We start from the raw sequence: 14,971 nt of genomic DNA, 5'->3' as shown, positions 1-14,971 counted from the left end.
CTTGTTCGTCATGATGAAGTCAATCTCATTTTAGTCATAGTGTCGGGGCTTTGCCACGTCCACTTCCTTTGGGGCTGCTTTTGAAAAGGAGTTCATCAAAAGAGCCCCTCGCGTTCGAGGAAGTTGACGAGCATTTGCCCCCTATGAATCCTGCTTCCAAATCCATGGGATCCTACTGCCGATTCGCCGCAAGTCTGTACTCCCACTTTAGCGTTAAAGTCCCCCATGACAACGGTGTAATGGGTCTTTGTAGTGAAGTGGAGGGCCCTTGATATATCATCAAACATATCCTCCACTTCATCGTCTGAATGTGTCGAGGTCGGTGCGTACACTTGCACTACCTTGAGGCTATACCTGTCGGTGAGCTTTATGATAAGGTACGCTACCCTGTTCGACACACTAGACACCTCCACAACGTTATCAGCTAGGGACTTATTAACCAGAAACCCAACGCCACCTTGGGATTGTTGGTCTCCTCTCGGAAGTACATTAGGTGACCTGATTCGAGGGTTATGGTGTCCTCCCCCTCTCTTCGAACTTCACATAACCCTAATATGTGCCACCTAATCTTCCCAAGTTCCACCTCGAGTTGCGCCAGATGCGAGTCAAGCCGTAGCGTGCGGCCGTTGTACGTCGCCAGAGTCAGTTTTGTTTGGTGGCCTCCCGTAACCCGGAGATTCTTCGCACCCCCTGCCCCGCCGTCACCACGGTCGCCACCGTGACCGGGAATAGCGGGACTGCCGGGAACTAGGGGCCGTGGCTTTTTTGTGCTGCTCATGGAGGTATTTAGCCTACTGCTATCACGCTGGCCAGACGGGTTGATAGAGGGTTTTTTTCGAGTTTTCCTTCTCTCGCACTGGTGTTCGGTGCAATTGTCTCCATTAGTCGACTTCTACGACACCCACTGGAAGAAGGGGTAGCGACATATGTATTCTTAAGCCGTCGCTACACGGCAATTCATGTCAATTAAAGATAATTATAATTATTCTGATCCTGTTACTTTTCTTAATGGTAAATACAATTTAATGTGGAAATTGATATAGCTAATTAAATAGTAATTTTTTAGCTTCAAACACTATCGCAAAAAGTTAAGCTAGCATGTTAAAGCTTCGATATTATTAAAACCTTCTTTCCTGAGCATTCCTGAGAGTCACTAAACTCCAACTAAACTCCACTCCGTAATTTTCCACTCCCTGTAAACAAACTGCGAACAGCACAAGAAAAATCAATTTGAATATAAAATAAAAACCAACCAACAAAGAAAGAAAATGGTTCCACTTATTAATACGGAGAAATAAGAACTGCGATTGAATTTATAAATGTTTTTTATTTGTTTCTCGTTCAATTGTGTGTTTACGGAGCATTGAGTGCATTGCTCGTATTTGCCGTATAAATAAGTATCGCAGTATATCGAGTTACGGCGCTGGAGGCTGTAAGGAGGTTTTTCTTCGATCGTATATCGGTTCGTTAACGGAGGACGCGAGCTTGCGCCGCCGCGTATTATGTGGGATATATAAGTTACGAGAGATTAGCGTTTATTGTAAGGACTTTATTGTGCATTGTTTTGTAGATAATGCATTTTTTATCGGCGGTGACGCTCCCAGTTGTAAGTATGTAGAACCTATGACCGAGACTATCTAATTAAGCGAGTTATTTTTATGTATTATATTTAGGTGAACCAATCTACATCAATATTCATGAACTAACAAGTTTTTTCCTACTGGATATCTTGCTCAATGCCTTAACTATGATGCAAAAATTTACTCAACAGAGTATGTAGTTACACAGAGGGCATACTTAAGCCTACATAGTTCAGAACATCGACGAATTCGTAGGTAGTTTTGTGGGTTATATTCCCCAGGTCTTTCATAATCGCTATCGCTCATGCCTTCGTTCCGTCTCAGGTGAGCGGGTATCGGTAGGTACGTATTGCTTTGTCGTTACTGCGCTCACTGCAGTTGTCGTATCACTAACAAGCGTCCCTACGAGAGCTCTTGTTCCAGTAAATACATTTACCTTACCTATATTATGTACACTATCTAAAACTCAAGCATATTTTTGTACTCCTCTTTTATCGTGCACACGGGTGAGGTAAATATTCTGTCCTTATTTTGCATTGGTTTGGTGTGGGAGTTCTTTCACTGAATTACCTTTGGAGGGATTTGAATACATTAGGAAGCAAAACTGGCACCCAAGATTGACCCTAATCTAATGGACGACGTCTTTTCGTTGTGGGCCCAAAAAAGGTTTGTTAAAAGGTAGATCTTCGCTAATATAGATGTGATAGTAACGTCATTACTCTGTTACGTTTTTGAAGAAGAAAACTTTATCTTATTGTGGACAAAATCTAAGTAGATTGAAAACCTCGTTATAAACTGAAAAATTTTTGCTAGGTTGTTTTCTAATGTTTTCTAATAATTCTAATTTCTTGAAAGTGCACTACATGAACTTGGTGGTGTCAGTGCCGGCAGCGTTCTGCAGCCAGGACATGAAGTCAGTGTAGTCGGCATAGTTGGTCTCGAACCCAGGTATGCAGTTGGGGAAACAGTCAAAAACAAATGAACAACAGTTCTGTACCAAGACTGCTTATTCTTGGAGCCTATTACTTTTTCTAGAGCTTACCCGTGTTGGGAAAAAACGCGCGGCCCTGGTACATAAAAGGCCTACGACGGAACACGACGGTTTTAGTCAGTAAGATTCTGACACTCCTGTACCGCTGCTATCCCACAGCGGGAGGGGGTCATTTGATGATTTTTGACGTCGTAAAAAAATGTATGCAGTTAGGAAACAGTTAAAAACAAATGAACAACAATTCTATAGCAGAACTATTTATTCTTTAAAGTGCACTACATGAACTTGGTGGTGTCGGTGCCAGCAGCATTCTGCAGCCAGGACATGAAGTCAGTATAGTCGTCATAGTTGGTCTCAATGCAGCGGTCGTCGATGCCTCCCAGCGCGTTCAGTAAGGCTGTAGTGAACTTTGAGAGGGACTCCTCTTGGCCGGCGTTCTGAAGAAAGAAATAAGTATCAGATATTTGTTCTTCACTATTGTCATGTAAAAAGGCGTCATCGTAAAGAACCAATAAACGAATTATTTATTTGCAAGCTAAGGATTAGTTTTATTACAACAGTAAAAGTAGCTGACGTTCGAAATGTAAAAAATAGATCAAGACGGCATCCTTTGGAAAAAAGAAAAGGAAAAAAGGAAAGGAAAATAGGTCATTTCGGGCTCGTAAAATTATCAATTAATAGATATCTATTCAAGTTCTATACAAGTTTAGTAATAGAAAATTAAAATGTACACAAAAAGAAACCTTGGACATTAATGAAAACAAAATCAAACGTAATATATTCACGTAGCAGATTATAATCTCCGTAACTCGGCGTAGTAGCCGTAGCGTGTAGTACGCTACGGCGTAGCGACCTCGCATTACTTTTTCATTGAATACATAAGAAACGTGGTCAAGCACGAACGTTTACAACTAAATATTTATGTACGTCTCACGACCCTAATACTAATTTACAAACGGCACAGTTGTAAGCCGATAGTAGGCCAGTTGAATTATTCTTGACAGTTAGCATTCTGGCTTTCAATCACTTGTCAATTACGTAGCGTAGTTTCGTTGGATTTGATCAGATTGACCTGCTTTTGAATACTTTATTAGACTGTTAGAAGGTAGAAACATCCACATACAGTTGTAGGAACATTACTTAACTTTAAGTTACCGCTCACTGGGTTTATTCTTCAAAATTAGAAGATAAATAGATTACATGTAATTTTACTTAATAATTTTGTTATATCCCACTGATATTATAAATGTCAAAGATTGTGATAATGTATTCTGTCTTTTGTTATTCTTTTACGCAAAAACTACTGGTCCTATTTGGTTGAAATTTGGTATGTAGATAGGCGGTACCCTGGATTAACACATAGGCTACTTTTTATCAACACCCCACGCGAGCGAAGACAGAAGCTAGTACTAATATATAAATATAACTAACAGTATAAGTAACAACAGCAGCCGCAGCCAGTCTCCTCAGCATCATCAGCTCGCACCGCCTCAGGTGCGCGCGCGCATCCTCCAGCACCGCGTCTACCGTGCGCGCCTTCCCGGGCAACATCGGCACGAGAGTTGTCCCACTAGTGGTACAAGCGCCCAGCGAGTCACACACCTCCACCCACACAAATGTACCACCCTCTGCAAGTTCACCCACAATATGAATGTAAGTTTTCTTGAAACAACTGTTTAGTATGAATTTTTACCATTAAATAAATAGTTACGTTACGTAACAGCCTTTATATCGTCCCATTGCTGGGCACAGGCCTCCTCTCACACGGAGTAAGATTGAGCGTTAATCAATAGTTAAATAAATATGTTGTAGGTGAATATAGTAGTTTTAAGAAAAACAGATGTCTTGTTATCGGCGAAATTGGGCCTTAATCTCTATGTATTTTGCTCTTATTTTGAAATCTTCCTCTTAATTAACATTATAATTAAAATTGGCTTTCATGTTAATATCGCTTTCTTGGGATAAATATGTCAGGAGCCGTATATTTTATGGCTTCACCCAAAAATAGAATTTGCTGTTAACAGACGAGTCTATTTCAAAATTGTTTATAAATGTTCATATCATACGCATCTGCAAAACACCTTTTACAGTTCAACAAGAACGTCTCAACTTAGTATCATACTTTGTCCCAAAAATGTGCAATACGAGGTTCACTAGGTCAGCTAGTAAAAAAAAAATAGCTTAAATATTATATGTCTAGTAAACTTTTTTACAGTCCTAGGTGTAACCTGGCTAGTAATAATCCTTATGACTCACCAACATAAGGCAACAGGACCTCAACAGCGGTATGCTCCAGGAAGGACCCCATGAGTAGCGTCTCATTGTTGTTCAAGTTGCAATAGAAAGAGTAACGTAGAGGAATGTTCTCGTCCACCACGGGACGGGTGCTGAGCCGGAATAGTGTTTCCATTGCCGTCCCTTCATCTGGTATCACCTGTATATGTATATGTCTATAATTAAAATAAGTCAAACACCACGCAGTTGTCGGTAGTATTACAAACAAGACTCCTCTGTGCATAGTTACAACTCATACTCCGATGGTAAAAACCAGTCTTACAAATAAAAATGACTGTCCAAATATTTCACCTTCTTCATAAGTTCGACATATCAATTCATAAGACGTTGAATCAACTACCGAATTACTAAGCATTAGGGCTGATAAATTAAATTGAAAACAGTTTTGTGTAAAACAATAAAAGATAGATAGATTATGCTTTATTGTACACCAGAAAAATTCACAACACAGGACATCCAATGGACACAAAGAAGAGTACAAATGGCGGTCTTATCGCTAATCAGCGATTTCTTCCAGACAACCTTTGGATGGAGTTTATCTGGAGAATACCTTGAAAATGGGTAGTTTAGGGTGTACATATAATTGTTAAATACTAAAGAAAATAAAACTTACCAACACATAACTAACTTGGGGCCTCTCATTAAGACTAAATATTACATCAGCATAAACCTCTCCCTCAGCAGTACAGTTATCTTCTTTGTTCGTCTCCTGACACTTACACTCGGCTACTACCCTCACTCTACCCGCAGCGGCTTCCACATTCGCATACACAGATCTCCAGCCAGTCTCATTGGTGTAATCTGTCAGCTCGCTCAAAAAGTTCTCTTCCAGGGAATAAAAGTTTACCGGTTCGGATATTGGTGAGCCGTGCTGTGGGAAACTATGAGCGATCAGTTTTAAAATTCCAATAATATTTTGTAGTTAAAGAAATATTTATATGTATAGTAAGGTTATTTCGATTTGAAGCTAAACCAATTTGAAGTATCATAAATTGCCGTAAGAATGAATGTGTATTAGATTTTTATGAAAACTGCCGTAGCAAAATCTGTTCTAGTAAAACCTTTGTGCATTATTGTAGAGTTTTAAATACATAGTTGTTTGATGAAGGCGTGTGTTTGAAGCCCGTATTTATATTTTGTAAAAGAGTTGCATTGTTCTTGTTGCCGTGCTAAAAGTGTTTTGTTTTAGTTTTCGCAAACATTTTACGGCACAAGAATCCATAGTGAAAAGTGTACAACTTATAATTCAGTTCTGGCCTTTCATATTTGCAGCACACTTTCACACTTTAATCATAAAAAATGTAGCTTAACATAAATGAATTATAATAGCCCTTTACACCTCTGAGCGGTTGCCATAAACCCGTCAGTTCAGCATGACGTAAATGTAATAAACATGAAAAAGGCTGACCGCTGGGCCGCTACGTACTTATGACACGCGAAGTAGCGCGAAGTCGCACGAAGCAGCGGCTACTTAACACCCAGCCCTCGCCCCGCGAATAAATACAATGTTCACCCAATTTCTGGTAATATCTAAATTGGTTTTATACGTATATTTGATGGTGCGTTTGGTTTAGCGGTAAGTTTGGAATGTGAGCGTATTATTGGGTGGTAACAGCTTTGTTATCGTTTAATACAGTGGGGAATTGAACATCGAATATCTATAAAGGTATATAGTCGACCATACATGCGAATATGGTCTGTTTGTTTGTTACATTTTCAGTACATTACCTACAACTAAAAACAAATGACTAGCACTTATGACTACATTACCTCATTATCAACGCAAATGTCAGTGGCGGTTGAGAACTCAGATACTAAGCAGTGTTGGCTCTTGAAGTACCAAACGACGGAGCACCCTGGTACCATGTTGCTCACGTTAGCCCTCATTGTCACTACGCTGCCTTCGTTCAGAATTCTGAACATTTGGTACATCTGTTCAATGGTAAAGTGCAATGTAAGATTTCAACTAAGGTGCTTCGTTTTTAATCTTTTTTTTGTAATCTTGAACTTTGAAAGTAAAAGGTGGGATGTTTACCCTGATAACAGGCAGATTGGTTTCGACGGTATTCACGCGAGCTATAACTTGATCTCCTGCAGTCTGGCCCGCGACATTCACTGTCAACGATATAAGGTACCTGTCAAGAAATTAACGCATTGAATACTGGTTATCATTTTTCAAAATATCTGTTTCATTGATGCGAGTAAATGTTTGCAAGCAATATAAATATGTAGTGAGCATTATTGGGTACGAAAGAACATGATTCGTAATGGTGTAATTTAAAAGCGTAATCAACCAGAGAACCTAATACTTAATTAAAAAATGTTACAGTCAAAAAAATAAAATTGAACACCGTCACTGCCTACGAATAATAAAAAAATGAAATAAAGCAATTACTTAACAAAATCAGGCAATAACTTACTCGCCCACGTAAGACAGTCCCGATGGGAAGGACAGCGTCCCTTCGTCATCAGTCTCGTAGAATGTATCGACTGGCTCGCCGCCGAATGTACACTCCCAAGCTATCTACAAATTAAAAGACAATTTAAGAAGAAAATAAAGTTAAAATATAAACAGGATAAGTAAAAATGTGGTTAAGGAATCAGGTAAGTCTGCGTTGTTGTGGTTGGATAAAATATACCTATGTTAGTTCTTCGAAAATGTTTACAAAAAGCACTTCGTTTATTAAACATAAGTAGATTACAAGTCACGGTTTAAATAAATAGATAGAAAGCTTAATTAAAAAGTATGGAAATTTTCAATGTTTATTTTTAGCATCGTTTTTTGGCATAGATTTAGGAACTCGAAGCGTTATTAATTTTCAACAAGTTTATACATAATGGACCAGGATTAGGTTTTTTTTCATTAATCTATCCATATGATAAAGATGCACTCACAGTCATTCCATCATCCAAGTAATCCAGCTTATTGAGATCCGTGTATAGCTTGAAAGGCGTCTCAATAGATACGACCAACATCTCAACATTGAAGTTCACACTCAGTCCTCTATGTAGCACACGGAATGGCAGACTACTCTGAAATGGACTTTATACTATAAGCATTAAAATTCATTTTATTATAACACGAAAAGGTAGGCCTCAACTCAATCTCTGTATGTATAAATATATGTTCCGAGCAACCTAGTAAAATTTGTAGTTCACTACAAAACGGCTCAACCTGGGATTCGAAGTCAGTGAAGTAAAGAGTAAGGTTCACTCTGAACTAAACTAGCTGTTGGACGTTGCTTTCATCCATATGAGCTGTTTATGTAACCTGTAACATCATGCAGCTTTCATTTACCATCTAAGTCAATTCCTGGAGATCTTCCCAGTAAATACATACTGCGAACAAATATTTATTTATTAAACACTAGCCGACTTCCACAGTTTCACCCGTGTCCTGTGAAAAACACTCCCGCACCCAGATAAAATATAGCCTATATATGACCGCGGGGATAGTGTAGCTTCCTAACAATGAAATATTTTTTCAAACCAATTCAGTGGTTTCCGAGCCGTTCCTTTCCAAAAACAAACATTTATCTCTTTATTTTATTAGTAAGATACCTGCGTGATAAACTCCCCATTAGAGAACTTGTACACTTGACAGAGGACGTCGTAGGATAGTCCAGGAGTGAGGGTGCCGGCGCGGATGAGCAGCCGGGAGCCCTTCACGTCAGATACCGCCACGTTGTGATGAGCACTCGTTACTGTCCACACAAACTAGAGACAAGACAAACGAATTAAGATTTCGAGCAAACTTAGAATTAAATATAGAAGGTAGATTAAAAATAGAACGTATGGTAAGTTGCGCCTTTTAACTGTTTTTTGGTTATAGTTAAATGGTGTAACTTGGTCTCAGTCCTTAGAAAGATTTTAGTTGAAAAATAATTGTTGTAGCTATAAGCAAACAATTGTAATACCGTCATTATTCAACATACATGCGAATTAAATTTACACGAATAAAAATGTAGGTAATATACCTACTTACGTTGGAAGTTTCAATAGTCACGAAGTTATAGTTCTACATATATTTTTGCTAACTATTTCAATTTAACGCAACAATAACTAAACTTAATTAAATATACGAGAATTGATAACCGCCTCTGGACTAAAGGCTGTACAAACTAAACAAAGCCCAGAAAATCTCATTTAAGAAGAGAATTTATGGTTTCATACTTCGGTGATTGAAATTAAAACTAAATTGATTTATTGAGATGGGGTGAATAGACTAAGAATACAGCAGTAGTAATTGAAAAATCCAATTCCCTTTATGAACCTGTAGCAGAAGTTGAATAAAAACACTTTGAATAGTACTTTGACGACCTCGATGGCGCAATGGTTCCAATGCCGGACGGACGAACCTGAGGTCCCGGGTTCGATTCACAGTTCGGTCGACATTTGTGAGATGAGCATGCATGTTGACCGTGGTCCAATATGTATGTTATATGTAGACTATCAGATGTGCTAGCACCCATAACACAAGATAATGAAAATTACAATGGGGCTAACCGACCGTGTGTTAAAAAGGTGTCCCGGTATTCATATATTATTTATTATAGTAGCACATACCTACGCCGTGGTTTACCATTACTTAGCATTTTTTAGGTATGGGAAGGAAAATTATATTTATTATGTTCAGAGAAACCATAGACTGTACGTCGCAGTAAAATACTAATTTCACCTATGGTTTGACACTTGAGAGGCTTCACCTGCCCGGCTGCCGCTCATACCTATGACTCACTCATTCAGAGTATGTCCAAATCGATAAAAACTAACTCATACTTTAGGATAGGTCAAGACATGATACAATTATAGCGACGTAACTTTTGTTCACATTGAAAATATTTATTATGCACAGTTTCTTTAACTACATGAACTACACTGTTGTTTTTATTATTGATGTGATGTCCTCCCAGCCGATTATCGGCTACGGTGGCTGTTCTTATGCAAGGAGATTAGCCAACTGGACATATTATAGTGCACAAGCATTTGCGCAGACACAGGTGCACTCACTAGTTTTTTACTCTCATAGCCCGAGTGCGGCTGATGGACGGCTGTCCGACACGACCGTAGAGAGATCAGGAACAGGACCGACATTAACGTTAAAGAAATAGCTATAAAAAACGGCATCACTTACATAATAATCATGGCTCCTATAACACGAAGTAACCTCAGCTTCGAGCACGAAGTCTATATCGGCATAAGTGACCTGTCCCCCCAGCAGCACGATGGAGAACAAGTCAGACCTTCCCTCCATGAGCAGCTTGCTGTCTCCCTGGCTGTTGTCGATGCTGAACGACTGTTCTGACACCTCGTCATTGTTGTATGTAGAAGCTGTGACGTTGAATATGTAGTTTACGCCGGGGAGCAGCTGAAAAGGCACGAAGAATTAAAGGCCCACCGCCTGTAGGATGCTGTTAAGTTCACATTAATCTGAGATTCTAATTATCATTCATCACTAATCATCACTAATACATATCTAAAAGACTATGTAATATTTTTATTGTGGTGTCTCAGTAATGTTATGGCAAGGCACTGTTTGGTTACCCATCAACTGGTTAGAGAGGTTGGAGAGAATCAGCGTGGGTTGTTGAAAAAAAACATTTTTACTACTTTTCTAATCGATAAAACTATAGTCTATATCGACTAAAGTGCGCTCTAGGTAACCCAGATTCGTACATCGATTGGGTCGTGACATTACGTGAATAGGCAGAACCTCGGATTACCTCACAAAATGAGTTTTGGGATCAGAACAAAACACTGCGTATTAAACCAGAGAAAATACGGACTGAAATAGCCGTAGTGTTTGTTTGAGAGGGCTTGGGCATTGCGATCGATATCCCATTTCGAGTTGTCATCATAATTTTGAGCTGAACTTTTTCGGGCTATATTCTGTCGGGCTGACAACCACGAGAGACCAGTGATGGAAATGTAAGATGAATGTGAGTGGTCTGTTTTGTAAATGCAGCACTCGTCCCAAACAAATATGTATGATGAATATTTTTACTATTGAGGTATTTATACATAGCTTTGAATTAATAAAACATTTATAACATTCCAAATAGTGTTTTCCCTTCATGGATGTTGTGAAGTTATAATTGATGATGACGTTTCATTTATATTATTCTACTTCAACTTTAAACTAGAGATTCTTGTAGGTGAAATAAAATGGTATACTTCAGTGTTATTAATAACGAAGACGTTTGTCTCTAGCTGGGGTCCATTGAGCTTGAGTTCGAGCTCCCTGACGGCGTGCCAGAGCTCGAGAGTGAAGCGCTGCGTGGGCGCAACCAGCGGGTGCCAGCGCACCACCCAGTTGAACTCCACTCTTATACTTGGGTCTGTCTGCAAGCTACAAAAGGAGTATTCAGTTATTAAAATTATTGTTGACTAGCGGTTCAACCTTGATAATCCTTCAGAGTCCCGAGGGGATTATCTATCTATTTCTCGCACCTGGACAAAAAGTAGCTTATGTGCCCCCTTCACGTTCTATACTAACTATGCATCAAACGGCTCAGAAGTTTTGCGTAAAAATCGGACATACACTAATTTCGCATAGGTAGTTACTGTCGCATTTTTTATTATATTACTTAGTAGAGATATGGATGAGGATAAAGATGATATAGAGGTACATTATTGTCAAGTATTTTTTCTCAATTTTTAAATGACAACCCCACAAGGCCTTATTATGTGAATTTGTATCAATGAGACTATTTTTAGAATTTATATACTTTCCTTTATACTCGAACAAAGAAACATTCGTATAGATTCAACGGAACATAATGAGGAAAATGCCAACAAAAACGCGTGTAACAATGGATATTAATAAGCAGAGCTTATTGCTGCGTCTGTCAGTGTATCCTGCTAATATGGCGCCGACACGCTACTTGTCACTAATATTATTTAGCGAGAATTGTCTGTTATTATCTAATTATTATATTGTTTGAGTTATTTCTTCGTAACTCCTTCTGGAGAATATTGATAGGAAGTCTCTCTAATCTACTCTACTATTTTACTGTTGTAAAGCTGAAGAGTCTGTTTATTTTGAAAGTGCTTATCTCAGAAACAACTCATTTAAAAATATTTTTTACTGTTAAATAAGGATCAAGTAAAGTTATAGGATTTTTATCCAGGTGTGCAGATTGGCATCTACCCACGCGATGCGGATGAAACCGTTGACGGAAGCTAGTAAGTAGGTACTACTGATGAAATAAAAATAACTGCCTTTGTTATACTTACGTGATAACAGTATTGTCTGGCTTGTCTATGATAGCATCCTTGTCTTTGGGACAGACGAAAGCGGGCGCCAGAATTCGAAACTTCGGCGGTTCAGCTGCCTGGTTAACCAAATACACTCATGCTTGAACTTAAGTAAAAAATATTAAATTTGTACTTCATACTTGTCATTTTAAAGACAGTTTTTATCGTTAAGAATCCCCCATGAGGGCAAGGGCGGGTTGCATGTATACAGCCAATGTCCAGTCTGCAACTTAAGTGCACACCTAATGTATGAATGTTTATAAATAAATTAATAAATATGTAGGTACTATATACAGACGACAGTATAATCATAAATTACAAATGCAATTGAGACCCTTTATGTTACTCATACATAATATTAGCTAACCATTTCTTACTCATAGTATTTCTATATTCTTACGAGAAACAGTCACGCAAGCTTATGACCGTGGACGTAGTAAGCGTAAGTATATATTCATATTGTACGGGGCGGGCGATTCTATGGACTCTCGTAGCATGGCGTAGCCACCGGCTACGATCGTAGCAAAGGTCGTAGACGGCTACGAGTATGTCATTGAAAGAAATGCGTAACTATTAAAATATTAAATTACAGTTGGCGCCTGAATTGGGTGTGTTTTAAAGACTTCAAAACCCAAACTATGATAAGTTAAGTTAGAGTTAGTTAGCTAATTAGACGAGTTAGCTATAGACAAGTGGCAGTAGACAAGGGGAAAATATTTGGAATGAAACTTTGGTCTGCATAGGTGCAAATGACTGGTACTGGGACTTTATTTAAAAAGAAAAAAAAACTGTGAAGTACTGAAATTAAGAAAAAGTACTGAACTACTCTGAAAACAATGACATAACTCATCTTAATAATAATAATTCATCTTAATTTTTTGGCATGTACAACACCTAAATAAATAAGTATAAATATTTCTAAGAACAATAAATTACAATTAACACTAGGTAACATCTGCCATGTTACCTCATAATTACCGTTAATACGCCTCTTGGGTGTACAAACCTGTATTTATTTATTAATACATTAGTCCATGTACCTTATTACGCTGAAAACACGTTTTGCGGCAAACGATAATGAAATATGTACTTGCTGTAATTAATTAGGCATTAATGGCTCAGTACATTGGAAGCACTAATTCAATTATGATCATTAAAATGTATTGTAGTGGAAACTTTTTGATATACTAGCGAGTCACCATATATGCACCCATATCAGGGTATATAATGTACGCAAAATCTAATAAAACAATAAACAAACGAACATCGAAATATTCATCCGCATTGCTGTCACATGCAATAAACGACTGCATTGTACACAGACTAAATATACCCAAAACAAAAACTTCCAGCTTCGAATAATTCAAACAAACTAATTAAAATAATTAGCGATTCACATTTCAAATACGGTCATCAATATACATTTTATTATTAAGCTTTGACTCACGCAAAATTAATATTCAAAACTCATTTGAATGTCATCACTAACTCGATTAAAACGATCTTTCTAGAGCGTTCAAAACACTTTCGGACAAAAAAATTACTCACCGCATTTTGGAGGAAAATCGCCGATATGTACACAAGCACTAGGTTAATGAGAATCATAGTTCGGTAATGGATAGTGCACTCGCTTTGACACTACCGGCGTTTAAATGAACTGGAGTGCAATGCTCGGCTCGGGTCATTACAGGCTGAGAATTACAGCCCGCGACTAAAGCGATCGATACATATCGAACGGCCTGTTTCACAGCCAATTATAGATTATTTAGCAGCTAAACGTGAGCTAAATTTACATTTTACACGCCAAATTATTGGCTTTTTATTGATTTGTACGGATTGTAGTAGGGTTTTTATAAATAGTCTAGATTGATATATATAAACATAAGTTATACACAGATATACATATACATAGATATAGTGATATAAGTTCGATATAGATTCGGAATGTGTATAGATCACATTTAAAGTGTATAGAGGATCTTAGATTATGTATCTATGTAATTTATTTGTTTTTAAAATAAACCATTGCCCAGGGATTAGGGTACGAAAAAAAAGTTATGGGTAGTTGACAAATGAAAAACAAAAGATGACTAAGTTAAGAACTTTAACTACATATGTACATATGTATACGACATCGATCCTTTAGAAAAACCGAAAAGTGTACATAAACATAAAATTCAAGGCCGGAGTCGCCGCTGGGAATGCTCCGTATTACCTTTACGTGGATAATGTTCCTAATACATAATTAAGTTGCTTTTGTGGCTTTTTATTGCGTAATGTTTTGTTATTGAGAAAGGGACTCTTGAATACTTAAAAAAATATAACACTTTTGTAATGTTTTTACAAACTTTAGGGGTACTGGTGTCACTATACCTGAGGGCATCCTTTAGCTAGGATGGTGTAAATATTTGAAAAAGGCGACCAGCGCCATTGCTGGTCGCCTGAAGTATGACATATGTTAGGAGAGGCTGATGACAAAAAGATAGGACATAGTGATATTAAATCGATACATATAGATTTGGCAAGCTGAAGATGATAATGTTATATATAGTTATGGAAAATGTATAGTGCAAGATATCTTCGGGAACGTTTTGAGTTTCTTGTTCCGAGAGGCAAACCTTGTCGCACTTCCTCATCTCTCCTTCTTCGTGTCCCTTCCCACACTACGAGCCGCTATGATGGATCGTTCACTGTTCGTGCTGTGAGACTGTGGAATTCCCTTCCACATTCGATACGCGAAAGCCCATCGTTGGGTGCATTCAAGAGACGAGTAAAGGAATACTATTTATCGACATGAATACTATTTATTGACATTTATATTCGTATGTATATATATATATATATATAT

The 14,971-nt window shown here is 38.0% G+C and overlaps 2 protein-coding genes across 2 annotated transcripts; both read right to left on the bottom strand.

The window, feature by feature from the left end:
- Nucleotides 1-2,823: 2,823 nt before the first annotated feature.
- On the bottom strand, nt 2,824-5,007 carry LOC135118285 (uncharacterized). Its single transcript, XM_064039782.1, has 3 exons — nt 4,828-5,007; nt 4,003-4,199; nt 2,824-3,008 (listed from the first exon to the last, which is right to left on the bottom strand). Exons 1-3 carry the CDS (start codon nt 4,979-4,981, stop codon nt 2,847-2,849), a joined length of 513 nt encoding a protein of 170 aa, XP_063895852.1. The 5' UTR covers nt 4,982-5,007; the 3' UTR covers nt 2,824-2,846.
- A 359-nt stretch (nt 5,008-5,366) lies between these two features.
- Nucleotides 5,367-13,846, bottom strand: LOC110373458 (uncharacterized). Its single transcript, XM_064039864.1, has 11 exons — nt 13,672-13,846; nt 12,103-12,200; nt 11,041-11,215; nt 10,001-10,234; nt 8,428-8,583; nt 7,762-7,899; nt 7,287-7,390; nt 6,902-7,001; nt 6,637-6,798; nt 5,480-5,737; nt 5,367-5,405 (listed from the first exon to the last, which is right to left on the bottom strand). Exons 1-11 carry the CDS (start codon nt 13,726-13,728, stop codon nt 5,367-5,369), a joined length of 1,521 nt encoding a protein of 506 aa, XP_063895934.1. The 5' UTR covers nt 13,729-13,846.
- Between the last annotated feature and the right edge of the window lie 1,125 nt (nt 13,847-14,971).

The sequence above is a fragment of the Helicoverpa armigera genome, chromosome 20 (genome assembly GCF_030705265.1).
Source record: "Helicoverpa armigera isolate CAAS_96S chromosome 20, ASM3070526v1, whole genome shotgun sequence".
NCBI classification, from domain to species: domain Eukaryota; kingdom Metazoa; phylum Arthropoda; class Insecta; order Lepidoptera; family Noctuidae; genus Helicoverpa; species Helicoverpa armigera.
Note: the sequence above shows the minus strand (reverse complement) of the source record. Positions and strands in the feature narration are given on the sequence as shown.